At 42.0% G+C, this 20,252-nt stretch overlaps 1 protein-coding gene across 2 annotated transcripts in view; it reads left to right on the top strand.

The window, feature by feature from the left end:
• LOC147017813 (LIM and senescent cell antigen-like-containing domain protein 1) overlaps nucleotides 1-5,132 on the top strand; it is a 39,517-nt gene extending 34,385 nt beyond the window's left edge. For both annotated transcript variants that reach the window (XM_085896820.1, XM_085896821.1), the window contains exons 10-11: nucleotides 4,541-4,616; nucleotides 4,721-5,132. In XM_085896820.1, the coding sequence (XP_085752946.1) occupies nucleotides 4,541-4,616; nucleotides 4,721-4,832 (188 nt within the window). In that variant the 3' untranslated portion in view covers nucleotides 4,833-5,132. The remainder of the gene's footprint in view (nucleotides 1-4,540; nucleotides 4,617-4,720) is intronic.
• Nucleotides 5,133-20,252: the final 15,120 nt, after the last annotated feature.

Genomic DNA, 20,252 nt, shown 5'->3' with positions numbered 1-20,252 from the left:
TTGCACACACGTCGAGGCACGTTATGCGATTGTTGCACACATGTCGAAGCACGTTATGCGATCGTTGCACACACGTCGAGGCACGTTATGCGATCGTTGCACACATGTCGAGGCACGTTATGCGATCGTTGCACACACATCGAGGCACGTTATGCGATCGTTGCACACACGTCGAGGCACGTTATGCGATCGTTGCACACACGTCGAGGCACGTTATGCGATCGTTGCACACACGTCGAGGCACGTTATGCAATCGTTGCACACATGTCGAGGCACGTTATGCGATCGTTGCACACACATCGAGGCACGTTATGCGATTGACACACGTCGAAGCACGTTATGCGATCGTTGCACACACGTCGAGGCACGTTATGCGATCGTTGCACACACGTCGAGGCACGTTATGCGATCGTTGCACACACGTCGAGGCACGTTATGCGATCGTTGCACACACGTCGAGGCACGTTATGCGATCGTTGCACACATGTCGAGGCACGTTATGCGATCGTTGCACACACATCGAGGCACGTTATGCGATTGTTGACACACGTCGAGGCACGTTATGCGATCGTTGACACACGTCGAGGCACGTTATGCGATCGTTGACACATGTCGAGGCACGTTACTTGTAAGTTACTCAAAAGTCGAAACACGTCGAGGTAATGCTTAGCGTACCCAAAACTTATTTCTAACCTATGAGTAACGTGCTTTGAACCTATGTGTAACGTACCTCCAACGCATATTGACGTATGTAGACGTATTTGATTGACGTCTTCCGGACGACCACAGAACTTACTGAACATGTTTCCAATTTACAGCTACCGTATAACGGCGTATCGGCAGCGTTTAAAAAAAACAACAACAATAACTTCCGATATTTCGTCACGTGCCGTTACGTCACGTCCGATTGCCTCTTCAGTTTGCTCATGTCTTATTCTTAGTTCCTCCTCTGTGAATATTTTCTGTTTGAGGATATTGTCACGCCGACGTCGAAACTGAAAAGCAAATGTCCGAATATATTTTAAAATTCATGATAGACTAAAATAATAATAATAATAATAATAAAAAAACAACAACAACAACTTCAGATATTTTGTCACGTGCCTTCACGGAGCCAAGGAGAAAAAAAGAAAATGTGCCTTGACGGAGAAAATAAGTTTCGGGTATGCTAAACATTACCTCGACGTGTTTCGACTTATGAGTAACTTACAAGGAACTTGTGTCGACGTGTGTCAACGATCGCATAACGTGCCTAAAACTTATTCCCAGCGTAGCGGAACGTGTGAGCCATACGGCGAGTACGTCATAAAATTGTCAGCATGCTTGAAATTTCGCGACGTACGAGACGTACCACGAAATATGACAGCGTGCTTCATCGTTTTTCAGCGTGCTCTTAACGTATACACAACTTACCCATACCGTATTCGACGTGTGCCAGCGTTTTCGACACATTTTTCATAGGTCGTCATACACTGGCTAAATCGTCAAGGTGCGACTGCGATGTTGACACTTCCAATTCTCAGGCGGTTATGATTTAAATCGGCGAGCGGCAGGTTTTTAACAGGCGACGCCACGAGTTCGCCGGCGATACGTGCAGCGCGCTATGCCTAAGTTAAACTATCGTTGGGTATAGGTTGTGAACGCTGACAACAGGCTAAACATTTGTTGGTATAACTTATCTCAAAGACAACGAAACGTTCTGTGCCCGTTACTAATATGTTATGCAAACGACCAACACGTTATGAATACGATCAAAATTTCAGCGTACGCCAACGTTTTACATACATTTTATACGTTGCCATTGCTGGCTAAAACGTCGAGGTGTGACAGCGCCTTAAGAAAGGTGTAAAAAAGGATCTCTACAACTACAGACCAATCAGCCTTCTCCCAATCATCAGCAAGGTTATGGAATCCATCATCGCTTCAGACATCAAATCCTTCCTCTTCTCCAATGGCTTGATTTCTGATCATCAATTTGGTTTCAGACCAGGTCACTCTACCCTGGATATGCTGCTTCTCCTCTCCCAACAATGGATGGAGGTCCTCAATGCCAGACAGGAAATCTGAGCCATATCCCTAGACATATTATGTGCTTTCAATATGGTCTGGCACCCTGCCCTGCTCACCAAACTCTCTGGCTATGGTATCCAAGGACATCTCCACTCATGGCTTGCAGACTTCCTCTCCTGTCGCAGCCAACGTGTGGTCCTCAATTCAATTCTCTCATCCCTCTTCCTGTCCAGGCTGTAGTTCCTCAAGGTAGCATTCTGGACCCTGTTCTTTTTCTGGTTTTCATGAATGATCTCTCCGACTCTCTGGAAAATCCTCTATATCTCTTTGCCGACGACTCCACCCTTTGCCGTACCATCTGTCATCCCTCAAACCAGCAAGCAACAGCTTCTTCTCTAACTGCAGATCTAGATAAAATCACAAACTGGTCCAACATGTGGAACATGTCTTTCAATCCTGACAAATCTCACTCTCACTATGTCTCTCCGAAAGGACCTTTGGAACACCCCCCCCCCCCTCATCTACTTTCTCAACATTCCTCTTAAAGAAGTCCTTTCATTCAAGCTTCTGGGGCTCACTATCTGCAATGATCTTTCCTGGGAAAGCTACATTTCCATAGTGGCCTCCAAAGCCAGTCACTGACTGGGCATCCTCCATTGTGCACAGTTCTTCCTCGGCCCACTTGAGCTCCTGATCACATACAAAACTTTCGTCCACAGCCTGATGGAGTGCTGCTCTCCCCTGTGGGCTGATGCTCCTGCTCTCATCTTTCTCAGCTTCACGCTGTGGAAACCAAGAGACTTAGGATCATTGGTATCTCCCGCGATGAGGCTGAGTCTTTGGGCCTCTCACTCTCTCACCACAGGCAGGTTGGTGGTCTTTCTGTCTTCTACTGTCTCCGCCCACCATATTTCCGCAGGGCGCTCAAGGTCCACCAACAATCCCCTTCTTGTAAAACTACCAAAATGATGAATGACTGCTCACCTTCACCATTTAATTCCTCTTTTTTCCCGCCTTTGGAACAAACTCCCTTACTCTTTTGAATCCCATTCTTCCCCCAGGTCTTCAAAACAGATGTTCACCACCACCTCTTATCTTCCCCCATCCAAAGCCACGATCTTTTCTACCCCCGTTAATCCACCCCAAACCCACCTCTTTCAAATTCCCTGCCTTCCTTCCCAAAAGTTCCCTGTCGTGTAAGGTCCTGAAAGTCCCTGTGGTGTTCATATTGTTTAGCCCCGTGTTCTCCGCCTATCCCTCTCCCTTCCACAGATCTCCTCATGTCTCTGTTCCCCACTGTTTTGTCCTTCCCTCTCCTGCCCCATTGTCTCCTGTCCCTCTTGTTGTGCGTTATTTGTTCACTCTCATATGAGCCTCGACAATGCAGACAAAACTTCCAAAAGGAGCTGAAAATACTTGGAAATGTACTCACGAGAAAGGGGTGCGCTTCTGCACAATGAAAGAGCTGGAAAAATTTCTGAACTCGCCCACAAAAACCGTTAGCTTGCAGCTCCCCATACTGCAAACTCCCGAGGACACGTGGATTGATGCAAGGCCCGAAGGTTCGTAGACGGGTGCGTTATACCCATACCTTCGATCATCGCTGCCAGTGAGTGGACAGTGAACCTTGTGGGATTACCTCGTGTGAACACGGCAGGCTTGGTGATTTATTTATTGGACATCTGCAATAGGAAAGACCCTGCCGTCATTTCCAACATTCAGGCATGCTTCCTCGAGGGAGACACTGTGTCTGGTTTGGTTGCTTCTTAACCCCAATGGGAAGGCCATATCTGGGGCTTGTCAATGCACAGGGTAAGTTTAAGATGATGATATTTACTATTAATCATGTTTGGGGGGAGGGGGGTGTGGGAGTGGGTATGGGCTGTGAGGGCCCTTACAAATATATATATATATATATATATATATATATATATATATATATATATATATATATATATATATATATATATATATATTTGGTTTGGTTCCAGGGCCACAAGATATTGTACGAGATTTTTTTCCCTCTATTGGTAAAAGAGGTGTGTGTGTGTGTGTGTGTGTGTTTTGTATCCACTGCAGCTGCTCACTTGTATCAACAGGACAAGTTAGGAACTCGACTCCTCTCTTCCATGGATATTTCTCGTATTCCCAAAATTTCCGTTCGTTCGATTTGCATTCGGGAACAGAACAATTATAGTTAACCATTCCAAAATTACCGCTCTTTCATCTAAATGCTGAAAATGATGTTTCAAAGACTTCGTGAATTACAGATTTCACACCAGCAACGGCAGGTTAAAAGTGCCCGGCGTGCTGAACCGAGTCAGTGTGAAGACGCACACGGCGCATGAGCAAAAGGCCTCGTCAGCATTCATCCGTCATTTCGAAAGTCACGTATTTCCTGCCATAATATACAGGGGGTACCGCCATCAGTGGCATTAATGCAAACCAGGACCCACCCCACTACTGTTTATAAAGGACTATGATCCCTGCCTTCTTGATTTATTTTTCGATTTTCCCCCATGGTCTGCAGTTGTATCTGCACTGAACAAGGCTTGGTGCATTGGCTGTTTCAGCTGCTCCATTTGCAATGTCAAGCTATCTCGCAGGTAGGAATGAAAGATTGTCTGCAAAAGCTTTTGAATTGCACCGCTGGTTGACTTTTTCGATCGAAAGGCAAAACGTGGATGCTAACGGAAGATGACGCGTGCAGGAGCAAGTTTGTGGAGTTTGATATGAAGCTCCTGTGCAAAAAGTGTTACGAGAAGTTTCCCCTTGAACTCAAGAAAAGACTCAAGAAGTTGGCAGCTGCTGAGAAAAAATGATGGTCCTGTTGGTGTGGCATGCTGTCAACACCGGGCTAATATGTATGATGCTTTCAATAAATTTGCTCACACGTACACATAGTTGAGAACCACTGAAGTCGTTTAAAAGTTAAATGGTGTCATTTTCACTTCCTCCCAGATGTTCAATCACACAGTTTCAGATATGCATCCAGTAACGCATTATTTTTTTACTCATTGCATTGAACAAAATGTTCTTTAAAGCTATTAATCTGCTTCTATGATATATCCATCTTAATAAATGCATGGCTATTCGACTGTGTAGATCCATGAAAAGCCTTTTCTGCAGTGTCGAATGCTTAAGGAGCTTGTACATATGCTGCTAAAAGGACAACAACTTTATCACACAATGGGATAATGATGACATCTCATTTGTAAATTAATTATCAAACGAAGTGACACATTTTGCATGTTTATTCAATTAAACTCTCACGGTTTCTATTAACCTATCTGCATATTTGAAAGTCTCTGTATGAGATTGGCAAAGGAAAAGCATTGTTCAGTTCCATGGCCTGTGATATCACATCACAAGCAATGTACAAACCATGAACATCGGAAATCGAAATAGGAGGATAGAGATGGAGCTTTGTTTGAGAAGGATGTGTGAAATAATCACTCAGATGAGTGCAAGAAAAAGAGAAGTTGGTAAAGGGAAGCTTTTTGCATCCATGTTCCCTTGAAGTTGTTGAGGTCTTTTGCAAAGTAACATCAGACAATTGTATTTGCTGAAATTACCAGGTACATGTAATGTGTGAATGGATGAATATGAAGAATAATTTAATGGTGCACCTGCAACAGCTTGCAAAATCCAAATCCTGAAAAATCGTGCAAACCATTTCTGGAACAAACAATCAAACAGGGAACAAACTTATGAAAGTAACTCAACCTCACTAAGTGTCAGCATTGAAAAACAAGGCAATGCCAAATGAAAACAGATGTTTTTACTTGAAACTAAAAATTGAATTGATCAGCAAGGCATCGATAGTCAATTTTAGGATATAAATGCACAGGCCTTGTAGGTACTTATGATAAATCTGTAAGGAAGAGTGGGATTGGATATTATGACAAAGATGAAGAAGTGGAGGTAATGGAGATGAATATTGAAGTCCAGATGAGTGGTAGATAATAAGAGAGGGGAGGGGAGGTGAGCTGATTAGTGTTGAAGAAATTTCCAAGATAAAGGTTGTCGATCAGAATCTAGCATTGGACACATTTTACCAACAAGAGCGGCACTCGGTAGAATGCATAGTCTCACTTTGCGCACTCATTCTGAATAATAATAATACCATCGTTAACTGAGCACACTACTATTATGACTCGTACCTGTATCTTCAATGCACCTCATTATGCCACATACATTGCCATTATCTGTAGCTTAATTAATTATGAGGATATTTAACAACCACTTTTGTGCACTAAATTCCATCAATGAAGGTGAATACGAAAAAAAAAACAAATTCAAACTATATTCCTCATGGCGAGTCGATCAAATGCATGGAGTTTCGCATTGATCTGTTAATCGGTTCTGCAGAAGAAGCTTTTTGAACGTTTTTATTGTCAATCCAATATGGCTGCCAAAACACCTGACTGATGACATTATAAATTTAATTCGTCACTCACATTATGTTATAGATCAAATCCATAAAGTTTCAGATTTTTTTGGTAAGGATTCATTTCAACCAATTATGGCTGGAATACCACCTCACCGATGATGTCATCATTATCATACCATATACCGCATGGGGAGTTTATGACAGATGCCAAGTTTCACTTTTTTTTGTTGAGCAGTTTCAGAGATGTCCAATTTTTTTCCTTTAGTCCAATATAGCTGCCATACCATGTGACCTATGATATCAGAGCTATCGATCAAATAGTCTTCAAGGGGAGTACCTCCTATGTTTAAACTTTTGCAATGATCGGAGAAGTGGTTGCAGAGAAAATAAATTCAAGCAAAAATATATAGATCTGGGCACGTGAGCGTGCGCACATAATCACACACACACACACACACACACACACACACACACACACACACACACACACACACACACACACACACACACACACACACACACACACACACACACACACACACACACACACACACACACACACACACACACACACACACACACACACACACACACACACACACACACACACAGCATTAGTCTCGCAGCCAGGGATGGATTAATGGTACTTGGGGCCTCAAGATATTTTGGGGGCCCTTTTGTATGATTTTTTATAAACAACTAGATGACCCGTAAACCCATTGGGTTCCCATTGTGACAGCGGTTGATAAAAAAAAAATCATTTCAAAATAAAAGAAAGTAAAAACTTAGCTCCAGCGAACTATACCGCTGAGGTTGTTGGCATTGATCAAATAATCTCGAAGAGTACTTGACTGAATCAGGAATTGATTTTTAAAATAATTTATTTCGTTGCCCCATTTGAACGAAACTTGATATTGCACGTCAATGTGAAAAAAAAAATGGAGAATAGAAAGTCAAACAAATTATTGTGCGTAATCTTCTAAACACAATTTTATTTATTAATGAACACAGAAGTATTAGATCAAAAATGGTGATGTGTATTTTATGCTTAAAAATATATCGTTCTTTGTCTACACTAAATGTTTGAAATTTTTTAATCAATCATTTCAAGAAAAAAAAGAGATAGCTCCAGCAAACTATTCCACTGAGGTTGTTTGCATTGATAAAATTATACCGAAGAGTACTTGACAGGTAGGCGGTCAGTTCCATACATCTGTATGTTGTCAATTGCAGAGGCATTAAGTAAGCCAGTAGTCCTGTATGCTAGTATTTTTGCTGGATGTAAAGACACCTCAGTTCCTTTTTTACACTGCGTTTGCAAAGCGAAAAGCAGGGTTAAACGATAGGTAGCGTACGAATGTACGTATGTGTGTCGTACGTCGTACGTCTGTGCATTTTGATAAAAGCGTCCAGAGAAAACCATTCAGTGGAGGAAATTGAAACTTTTCCACATATTATATGACCATGTTATACAGCTGTCACTCTTTTGCGGTCAACATAGACCAAAGATCAACATAGCCCCAATTTTTTTTTTAACCCTCAATTTTCATCCGATTGACTAAAAATTTGAAGAGTATTTGCATATCAAGTCACTGAATTTAACCACCAATTATTTTTGAGGTCAACATAAGCCAAAAGGTCAACATAGGCCAAATTTGTGAAATCCTTAATTTTCATCCGATTGACTTGAAATTGGAACAGGATGTGCATCTCCAGGTCACTGAATTCAAACACCAATTATTTTTGAGCTCAACATAGGCCAAAAGCTCAACAGAGAGCGACTTTCTGAAATTGTCACTTTTCATCTGATTGACTTTAAATTTGAAGATGATTTGCACATTTGGTCATTGAATTCAACTACCAACGATTTTTGAGGTCAACATAAGCCAAATTTCTAAAATTGTCAATTTTCATTCGATTCACTTGAAATTTGAACAGGATTTTCAGAACACTTCACTAATTTCAACCACCAATTACTTTTGAGGTCAACATTAGCCAAAAGGTCAACATCGGCCAAATTTCTGAAATCTTCAATTTTCATCCGATTGACTTGAAATTTAAACAGGATTTTCATAAAAATGACCATCATGCATCATGTGGTTTGGCAGCCATATTGGATCTAAGGGAAAATATTTGAAAATCTTTGTAGGAGAAACCGCTTAACCGATCAATGTAAAATTTAACAAATTCATCAACTACCCATGTGTAATATGGTTTGATAAAGATGCCGTCATCGGTATTGGATCAAAAAAAACAGCAACCTTAAAATACAAAAGAGTTCACTCACACCAAGTCCTTCTCAAGACTGAGCGGATCTGTATTCTATAAATACCATCGAGTTTTTTTTTGTATACATAGTCGAGGACAAACTGGGTGTGGGGAGGAATGGGGGCCATTATGTTTATATTAGGTATTATGGACAAATTCGAAATTGCTCTCCTAATCCAGAGAGGCACTGCATCAGCGGCACAGTCACACCCCTCAGACATGATGGAACCAGCGGATCGAAAACATATAGCTCGTTAAATCCCAATCAAATGAATATTCTTGAGAGACACAGAAAATTTAGTTATTGGATTTTACTCACCACAAAAGGTTGATGACTTCATCCAGTCTGAGTGGTGCCCCATAATCTGTTAAGCTTGAGTTTGGATGAATACAGTCACAAGTTCAATAAAAGCAAGAAATGGCATCACCAGTGGACCAATTCAGCACTGTGTCCACAAAATAAAATGATCCAGGTGTCATAAATGGCCAATGCCCTTGAGAATAAGCTGCTCACTAAAAGGGGCTTGGTGATAGTAGTCTCATGGTTGAAATTGAAAGGAGTGAAAACCCTCTGAAGATAGAGCCACGACGCGGCATGTGATACGCAGCTGCGGGTGCAGAGAGAAAAGTGCTGCAGGAGGATAGGGTCTTGAATGCGGTTTAACTCCAGTGAACTTCAGCAAACTTTCATTTAACTCCAGTGAACTTTTGTTTAACTCCAGTGAAACTCAAATCCATGAGTCATTTCCACGACGTTGTAAGTAGCAAGCTGCCAGGCAGGTAAATGTCGTCACACTTCCATTTGAGCCTTCCTCACCGCTTGTCCCTCAAGGGGGAGATCCAAAAGCCTGATCTTAGTGTGGGGGCAAAATGATCAGTTGGAAACCACATTTTTTTTTTAAAAAACCATGCCGACACTACTGCCATTGGTTGGACAAGTAAATAGAACAAAGCTCATGACGTAAAAGTACTAACAAGTTGGCACTGATGAAAAGTACATTACAGATAGCAGTACCAGTCACTTATCCATTTGGATTTATCAACGTCACCCTATTGGAGTGTATTTCACAGGTCTGCAGGGGTGGAACTTGCTTACTCCATGATTCGAATAAGTCGAGAAGGACCAAAGTAACTTTGCAAAGATTGATCATCATCTAATGAGTATGAGTATCCCTTTGGGTTGTGGCAAACTGGGTGATAAATACAACTAGAACGGCCCTCGGTAGAGCGCATACCTCTGCCAAGTTGAACAGTTTACGTGTTGTATCCTACTGATAGGTCGGATCTGAATCCGGACATTAACCAAAATGGAATTGGCTTCTTCTCGTCACCTATCCAATCCATCCACCTAGTTTTGTCACAACTCGTCCACAACTTTTTGAGATATCCTATTCACAAACAGACCAAGAGACTGGCGTGAAAACAACCTCCGTCCATCTTTGGTGTCAGAGGGAATAAAATCATCTAAAAGTCATCGTGGCATAATTTCAAAGTGCTTCTCGTAGTGAGCGAAACACCTCTCACCTGATGTGCTTTCTGTCCACACATTACGACATTGGGATTGTCCACTGTCGAGCAATTACATGATTTTAACACGGTGACGTTCCACATTGTCAGCTAACACTCGTTTCTTGTTTGGATCTGCTTGCTATTTGAGCATTTCATTTGCTACGATGCTACAGCGCCATCATCTGGTAAAGTACATTCTGACTATAACTGGAACACTACTCGGTAGAGGCGCATACCTCCGCCAGGCTGAACAGTTTACGTTTTATATCCCACTGATAGGCCGGATCTGGATTCGGACTTGAACTAAAATCGAATCAGCTTGTTCTTGTCACCGAGCCAACTCATCCACAAAGTTCTGTCATAATCCGTACACAACTTTTTGAGATATCATGACTTTGGCCCCATCTCTCAACAGTGAAGAATCAATCACTTAAAATTTTTTTTTTTAATATCGCATCCAGATCTTCACAAAAATCGAATCAGCTCATCATTGTCGCACACCCAACCCGTCTACCTAGTTTCGTTCGAATTTGTCCATAACGTTTTGAGATATCCTACTCAGCCAGACAAGGGTGAAAACAACACTTTTGGTGGCAGAGGTAACTTGGTTTGCTGATGAGGATTGACGTCAAATATGTGTAATATATAAATCTCATTCTAACCACTCACTCACTCACTCAGTAACTCACTCACTCACTCACTCACTGAAGAATGAATGATATTAACGTTCGGTACCTTCAGGTGACGCAGAAAGCTGAAATTTCACGTGCCGGAGGACATTGAAGCCGATACACGAGGAAAAAACCACAGAACCGTCGGAAAGCATCCAGAAATGAAAATAAATAAATGAAAACAAAATTAAAAAAATAAATGCAGGTGAGCGACCTGAGACAATGGGGAAGCACATTCGTTATTGCTTACAATGTGTAAGCATACCCTGCTGGCATTTACATATACTGTCCACATGAAACGAAAGTGGCACACACCTGAGATGTGACATGTTACTGACGTCATGCACATTTAAAATAAATAAATACATAAATATATATCACATGTAGGTTTCTCCCAGAAAGTGAACTGACATGCCATCCAATGAGAGAGTACAGGAGACCGTTGTGCTTTGGTAGCCTTAGGCAGATCCAAAATTTCTTTCTTCAAATTCTCTGGCCAAAGACTGCTGAAGCACACCTTAATGGTCACAAGACATGCAGACAAAACTCACCTCGAGACGAAACAAGGAATTTGGATGCAGGAGGAGGCCATTTGTCCCATCATGCCTCCGCTATATCAGCAGCACGTCAGTTCAATGTAGAAATTTGACTTCCTCTTCCGGGTTTGGAGCGTCGAGAGGTCTCCTCAAGGGCTCTCTGCTGACGTTCTCAAAGTTAAGTTTCCGGTCGTTATTTGTCTCGTTTTAACCGTTTATTTTTCTCACCGACATGTTACTGTGTGTTCCTAGTTCGGTTTTGTTTCAAAAATCGTGCTATTTTGTGAGTTTTTATCGACGTTCTTACAGGGTGTTTGAGGCCTAGGCCTTGGCCAAGGCTTGAGGCCCACCGGTTCCCCTCAGTGTTTGATCGTTTTTTTTTCTCCCCATTCGCTTCAATTTCTATCCTCCCCACGTTCCTAACGTCACCCATTCTCCCAATTAATCTCTCTATCTCTTATCTTAAAGAAAAAAAAAAACCCAACAATACGCTAACCTTCTCCCGATTCTTCTTCTTCCTCTTATTCTTCCTCCTCTTCTTCTTCCTCGATTTTTTCTACAACACTTCCATGACCTAATCTGTTGAAAACTCTCTCAAACATTAATAATAATAACAAAAACGATCTTATAATGCTTCATCTTCCTCTCTCACACATGTGGTACTCTTTACTGTTTCATAATGCACTACTCTTCTGCTATTTTAACAGACTGCTCTCATTTCGACCTCTCCTTCATTCCTTGCCTAAAAAATCCAACTGTTACAGCGTTTCTTCTCTCCATTCTCTGAATTCGCCTTTATTGTATCCATCAAGAATTGTGGTAAATCGCATCTCTGACCTAAAACTTTAAAAAACCACAGTTTGCTATGAATGTTCACTTTCCATCAACCATTCTTTTTTTCCAACTTCAGTGCCAACTCACTCCTCTCACCCCTCACTCTCAAAGCAACCATCCCACTCTTCTTCCTCCAACCCTACCTCTCACCTCTCTCAAAAATTGCCCCTCACCTTTGTCCCACCTTTCGTCCCCTCACTCATCCTTCTCAAAGTTCCCCCTCCTCTCATCCACTAAGCTGCCTCCTTCCACTGCCCTCTCACCTCCATCTCTTCACTCCACCTCCTCAAATCCTCAACCGCCTTCTTCCCCCTCTCTTGTCCCCCCTCTCCCCCAGCACCACAGAGCCTTTTCTCCTCCTCATTTGGCCCCTCCCCTCGCTATTCTGCAATCCCCCACACTCTTTCAACAACTCTCCTTACCTCCCCCACTCACTCCCTGCACCCAAAGCCTCCTCCCCGACCTCTTCATTAAAAGTGTGGACCTCAAATATCCGGGGCCTTCGCTCAAACCTTTCAGATCTTTCCATACAGGTTGCCGCTGACAAACCAGACATAATCTGCCTAACAGAAACTTTCCTCTCCCAAGACGTGTCTGACTCCCAAGTATCTCTCCCCGGTCACTTCCTCCTCCTGTATGACAGACCTGAGCCTCGTCCTGGTGGAGGTGTTGCTCTCTTCATCAAAGACTCTATTCCTCACTCTCCATGCACTGCTCTCACTCCCCACACCCCACGAATACCTCTGGCTACGGCTTCCCCTCCACTCCAACCTCATGTTTATATGTGTACTGTACCGTCCACCTAACAGTGATGACTCCATCTACACCTCGCTATCCGAAAACATGGACCATCTTCTATCTTCTCATCCAAACTCTCTCTTCCTCTTATGTGGTGACTTCAATTGTCATCATGCCAGTTGGCTAGGTGTGGGTACCTCTCTCACCTGTCATGGCACTTCAGCAACAGCTTTCTGCGACTCAATGGGACTGACTCAATCGGTCAACTTCACGACCCGGATCTCAACCAATGGTACTCCATCTCTTCTGGATCTGATTTTGACAAATTTCCCTGACAATATCTGCTGCTTTTCCTCTGATCCAATCGGTTCTTCTGACCACGTCCTTGTCAAAGTGGACATCTCTCTGGCTATTATCAGAGAACCACCTCACCGCCGTCGAGTCTGGCATTTCACTCAAGCCGACTGGCAGGGTCTCCGAGCAGCCATCAAACTTACAGACGGGTCTCCGATCACTACTTTCTCAAACATCAGCTCATCCTGGGAATTCTTTCAAAGAAACTTGCTCTCCCTCATGCACAGATTTATCCGCTCTCGTGTTCAGTTGTCCTACCCTTCCTCCCGCTCTTGGTTCACTGAAGCTTGTGGTGAGGCAGTTGTCCTGAAACAACTTGCCTTTGCCTCATGGAAAGCAAACCCAACTGAGGGCAATCTCAGTTCCTTCCACAATGCTTGGAACAAGTGTGTATCTTCCCTCAGGAGAGCCAGAAAACAACATCTTTCTCATCTCAAGTCTGAACTCTCAAACCTCTCTCCCTCCTCAAAATCCTGGTGGCATCTAATCAAATCTGTTTCTAGTGTATGTTCCCCCTCCATCCCCTCCCTTACCTCAAATGGCCGCACTGCTGATACCGCACGTGAAAAAGCTGAATGCCTAAACTCCGTGTTTGCAGCTAAATATTGTGTCCTAAACCCATCACTTTCTCTACCCACTTTACCCAGTCGCACCCAACTGTCCCTGGACTCCGTGTCCTTTTCTCCTGACAAGGTGGAGAGCTTGTTATCAAACCTCGACTCAGATTCTGCAACCGGTCCAGACGGCATCAGCCCACGTGTCCTCAAAGCCTGCTCTTCTGCTCTTGTTCACCTTCTCTCTGTTCTATTCACCCTCTCATTTGCCCAAGGTCATCTGCCATCTGCTTGGAAATTTGCTAACATCACTGCCCTGCACAAAAAAGGTGCAAAAACAGATCCCTGCAACTACAGACCAATCAGCCTTCTCCCAATCATCAGCAAGGTGATGGAATCCATCATCGCCTCAGACATCAAATCCTTCCTCTTCTCCAATGGCTTGATTTCCGATCATCAATTTGGTTTCAGACCAAGTCACTCTACCCTGGATATGCTGCTTCTGCTCTCCCATCAATGGATGGAGGTCCTCAATGACAGACAGGAAATCCGAGCTGTATCCCTGGACATATCACGTGCTTTTGACACGGTCTGGCATCCTGCCCTACTCACCAAACTCTCTTTTCATGGTATCCAAGGCCATCTCCACTCATGGCTCTCAGACTTCCTCTCCTGCCGCTGTCAACATGTGGCCCTAAATGGAGTTCTTTCATCCCCTCTTCCTGTCCAGGCTGGAGTTCCTCAAGGTAGCGTTCTGGGTCCTGTTCTTTTTCTGGTTTTCATCAATGATCTCTCCGTCTCTCTGGAAAATCCTCTATATCTCTTTGCTGATGACTCCACCCTCTACCGTACCATCGGTCAACCCTCAGACCGGCAAGCAGCAGCTTCTTCTCTCACTGCAGATCTGGATAAAAATCACAAACTGGTCCAACACGTGGAACATGTCTTTCAATCCAGACAAATCTCACACTCTCACTATGTCTCTTCGAAAGGAACGTTTAGAAAACCCCCCCAATTCACTTTCTCAACAATCCTCTGGAAGAAGTCTTTTCTTTCAAGCTTCTGGGTCTCACTATCTGCCGTGACCTTTCCTGGGAAAGTCACATTTCCAACCTCGCCTCCAAAGCCAGTCGCCGACTAGTAATCCTCCGTCGTGCAAAGTCTTTCCTCAGCCCTCCTGAGCTCCTGACCACTTACAAAGCTTTTGTCCGTAGCTTGATGGAGTGCTGCTCTCCCCTCTGGGCTGGTGCTCCTGCCTCCCACCTTTCTCAGCTTCACGCTGTCGAAACCAGGGCATTTAGGATCATCGGCATCTCCCGCAATGAAGCTGAGTCTTTGGGCCTCTCACTCAATCACCGCAGGTTGGTCGGTGGTCTTTCTGTCTTCTATCGACTCCTCTCCAGCCTTGTCTCCCCTTCTCTCTCTGTGATTGGTCCCCACCATATTTCCACAGGGTGCTCAAGATCCGCCAACAACCCCCTTCTGGTAAAACTACCAAAATCACGAATCACTGCTCATCTTCACTCTTTCATTCCTCTTTTTTCCTGCCTTTGGAATAAACTTCCTCACTCTATTCAATCCCATTCTTCCCTCCAGGCTTTCAAAACAGCTGTTCACCACCACCTCTTATCATCCCCCATCCAAATCCTCGATCTTTTCTACCCCTGATAATCCACCCAAGCCCACTTCCTTCAATTCCCCTGCTTTCCTTCCTGAAAGTCCCTGAAATGTCCATCTTCTCTTCCCCATGTTCCCCATCCCATCCCTCTCCCTTCCACAGATCTCCTAATGTGTCTGTTCCCCACTGTTTTGTCCCTTCCACTCCCGCCCCTCTTGTCTCATGCCCCCCTTGCTGTGCGTTGTGTGTTCACTCCCATATGAGCCTCGACTAGGTATACAAAAAAAAATGTTTTTTTTTTAAATTTCATTGGAAAGCGGAGTAGTGGGGAGAGGGACAATAATGGAGCAAGCACACCTGGATGATTTTGTTTTTAATAGAAAACATTATTTTAGTTTTTTTAATTTTTCATTATTTTGAGAAATATATTTGAATATTTACCCTCCCCGGAGGAGAGGGTATTGCATTTTGGTCCCTTTGTTTGTTTGTTTGTTTGTTTGTCCGCACAGAACTTTAGAATTTTTCTCCACAACCACTTGGCGGATTGAGATGAAATTTTTAGCATGGGAGTGACTATTCGTGTCGACTGTTTCAATGATAATTATGATGTCATAGGTCACGCGGTGTGGCAGCCATGTTGGAAAAACTGAAAATTTTTGGACTTCTGCATCTCTGAAACCGCACCGAGGAAAAAATTGAAACTTCACACACGGCAAGTACTCCTGATGAGGAATAAGTGTGATTTTTATGACGTCATAGGTGTCTTCTTTATGACGTCATAATTGCATATGTAGAATGTTACATTTGATCAGTATGAAAATGTTTGAGCGTCATCTCGGGATAAAATGGTGCACAGAAAAAAAAATTGATGATGTCATTGGTCACATGATTCGGCAGCCATGTTGGGCTTAAAGAAAAACCTTCAAAATCTTCTTCTTTGAAATGGCAGAACACATCGAGGCGAAACTTTACACATATGACCACCAATCCATGAGGAACAAAAGGTTCACACATATGACATCATAGGTCACATGGTTTGGCAACCATGTTGGATATACCCGAAAACCTATTAAAAATCTTCTCCAGAACAACTGGACAGATTAAGGGGAAACTTTACACAAATGTTCCCCAAGCCTTGGGGATACCAGGGTGTTCGCAAATAATTGATGTCACATGGTCTGGCAACTATATTGGATTGAGCGAAAATCTTTGAAAATAACTTCTCTTGAACCGCTTAATCAATTGATGTGGAATTTCACAATTATGATCTGGTAGTGATGGGGAATATATGTTTTAACTTTCAACCTGATCGTACGCATGGTCTGGCAGCCAGAATTATTTAATTTGTTTAATCTGGGTACTTGTTTTTTTGTTGTTTTTGAATCAGGCTCACTTGGCTTTGCCTGGATGGGTTTGAGGGTAGAGGAGTAGTAGTTGAAATGTGAATCTCCGGGTTCCTCCTGATGACTTCATCTTTGCTTTTTGCTTGTTCGGGTTCCTTCTGATTACCTCAATGCAGGACTGTGCCTATTTGGTCTTCCCTGTGATTTGAATTTAATTAATTTTAATCCCATTCTAAATTAAATTGAATAATAATAAACATCATGGGTCAGGGGCAGTTGTCCGATCAAAGCAGGACCTCTCGGTATCCAGTCATCACTACCAGCAGTTATAAAGTGGCAGTTTTTGTTATGTCTCGAATGAATTATGTTACACACCAGTACGCAAATGCTACACAAAATACACCGCACAAAACTACACAAACAACACACAAAACAAGTCCTGGCTGGGGTCTGCAATCTCCGATTGCTCTTTTTCTTGTTTGTTTTATTTTGGAAGGTGGGGAGGGATGACGACTGTCGTAGGGCAAGGAAGACTACTTTTAATGGGACTCTGTCACAGTATCACCATCACTACAAAGTGCAGAATCACCTTTCCATACCCGAGGTACCCACCAGTCCTGCCATTGTACCCCTACAAATACTCAAAGCTTCTCGGTACCTTTTATAATTCCACTTTAAATCTATATAGTGATTCTGTTTGGCGCCATCTTTCCAGAGAGACCATTCCATGCCTTCACGACTATAGTGGCTGTCCCATGAATCCGTTCTTAATTCACGATGCTACATTTGCTTCTCTCCAATCCTTCAGTGCTGTCCTGATTCCAATGAGCTGCTAACGATATCCATTAACTCTCGCTTATCTTCTCCACTGCTTCCCTCATTTCCTTCCATCATCCATCCATTGGGACCATACTCAGTGCAGAGCGTTGGTGCTGCCTTAGCATTCTCTTTGGCTATTGGACACAATCCTGGACGGGTCGCCACTTCGCTTGAATATTACGTGGCCCCGGAGCTTCATCTTCTCTTGGCTTTCCTCTCTGTTTCTATATTTCCTCCATTCCTACCTGGAAATGCTCTAAAAGCCTTTCCTCACCTCCAGAATAGATTTTCTCAACAACTTGTAATTCCCTGTCTGTTCTTGTGTTCATGTTGAATCAAAATAACTATTTAATAAGCTCACCGTCTTACTTTTATCACCAACCAATCCTTGTGCTATCCCTCTTTACCCCTTAAAAATAACCCCTTGATGAGGGTGGGATATATAGCAAATGTAAACAATGATTGCTTCGCTCACAGACGAATGTATAATTCATCTCTTTTGAGAAGGAACATCATAGACAATTAATATCCATCATTTTCTTGTCGTCGAGATGGGTGAGAGTGAGGGGTAGGTAAATACTTTAATCATAGCAATACAGCAAATACCTAATTAATTGGGTGTTTAGTTTAATTAATTATATAAATTTCCAAATCCATATATTGGTAAAGCAGTATCCTCTCTTTTTAAGATAATCAAGAGAAATTTTATGCAGTACGATCATTTCCCACTCCTTCACTATTGCCATGGAGGTGTCTGATCAATGAAGAGTCAAAATGACATTGTTAGTGGAAACCATAAACAATGCAAAGGATTTGTCATCGGTCTGATTTTCGGTTTGTCTGCTTCCAGTATTCTCTTAAGTATCAACAAGTTTCAGCTACTGTTTACTGGTACAAATAACATGTGATTTCTGCAACTATTTTTAACCAACTGCTTTATTTTCCATGGCAGTTTGTTCCTTCCTGCTTGGTTTCCCATTATAGTCTCATCAAGAACATTCCAACAAGGCAATCGGCTTACTTTCTCTGCTTTAAATTCACATCACAGTGAGAATACATCTTCGATTATAATCAGAGTAAAATGTGTCAAGTCTAAAATAGTAATAATAATAATAATAATAATCATGTCTAATGTTTAAAAAAATGTTGTCTGAGGTGTAAAAAAAAATCATGTCTAATGTCTAAAAAAACAAAACTAATCATATAATGATTATGGGCACCCAGACACACCACCAATATGAACTGAGCTGTTGAATGTTAGAAGCCTGGAACTTCAAACACACTTTTCTCCGAACATATTCTGTTCATACTTCCCAAATCTTCATATTATGTGTTCCATGTATTTACGCAGGTGATAGCAGATTCAAAAAAATCGAATAGATAGAATTTTCAAAGAGGGAATCGATGACGTCACAATCAGCAGCTTTCGGCAGCAAACTGACGGCTGGGTCCCAGACGACGTGCTTTACTTAACTAAGTCCATGAGTTCAGGACGTTTGTTCAACTCAGCATTTACGACTTTTATCCTGCCATGTTGTTAATCTGTTGATGGAGGTAATACAGAAATGATGAATATGTCAAATCGTTTGTGTTACTCATCCAGCACTATGTGTCAAGGCCAACAATCTAAAGCGACCGGTCTCTAACGCTGCAATGGGCACCCAGACACGCCACCAATATGAACTGAGCTGTTGAATGCGGCGCAAAACATCCAAAGAAACTACCGTAACAGAGTATTGTGATCCGTCCTGACCCCCATACCCGTCATAGACGGGTATCTGTGAGTCATGTTTCATGTCTAAAAAAAAACAAAACTAATCATGTCTAATGTCTAAAGAAAACAATTATTCATGTCTAATGTCCAAAAAAAATGTTGTATAATGCCTAAAAAAAACACTAATCATGTCTAATGTCTAAAACACACATGGTCTGATGTCTTAAAAAATCACGTCTAATGTCTAAAAAAAACATAATCATGTCCAATGTCTAAAAAAAATCCTGTCGAATGCCTAAAAAAACAAAAAAAACTAATCATGTCTAATGTCTAAAACACACATGGTCTGATGTCTAAAAAAATCACGTCTAATGTCTAAAAAAAACATAATCATGTCTAATGTCTAAAAAAAAAATCCTGTCGAATGCCTAAAAAAACAAAAAAAACTAATCATGTCTAATGTCTAAAACACACATGGTCTGATGTCTAAAAAAATCACATCTAATGTCTAAAAAAAACATAATCATGTCTAATGTCAAAAAAAAAAAATCCTGTCGAATGCCTAAAAAAACCAAAAAAAAACCTAATCATGTCTAATGTCTAAAACACACATGGTCTAATGTCTAAAAAAATCACGTCTAATGTCTAAAAAAAACTTAATCATGTCTAATGTCTAAAAAAAATCCTGTCGAATGCCTAAAAAAACAAAAAAAATAATCATGTCTAATGTCTAAAAAACACATGGTCTGATGTCAAAAAAAATCACGTCTAATGTCTAAAAAAGACATAATCATGTCTAATGTCTAAAAAAAAATCCTGTCGAATGCCTAAAAAAACAAAAAAAACTAATCATGTCTAATGTCTAAAACACACATGGTCTGATGTCTAAAA

The sequence above is a fragment of the Eptatretus burgeri genome, chromosome 10 (assembly GCF_056783735.1).
Source record: "Eptatretus burgeri isolate ZD-2024b chromosome 10, Ebu_testis_v1, whole genome shotgun sequence".
In the NCBI taxonomy this organism is placed as follows: Eukaryota; Metazoa; Chordata; class Myxini; order Myxiniformes; family Myxinidae; genus Eptatretus; species Eptatretus burgeri.
This window is presented reverse-complemented; position numbering and strand designations above follow the sequence as displayed.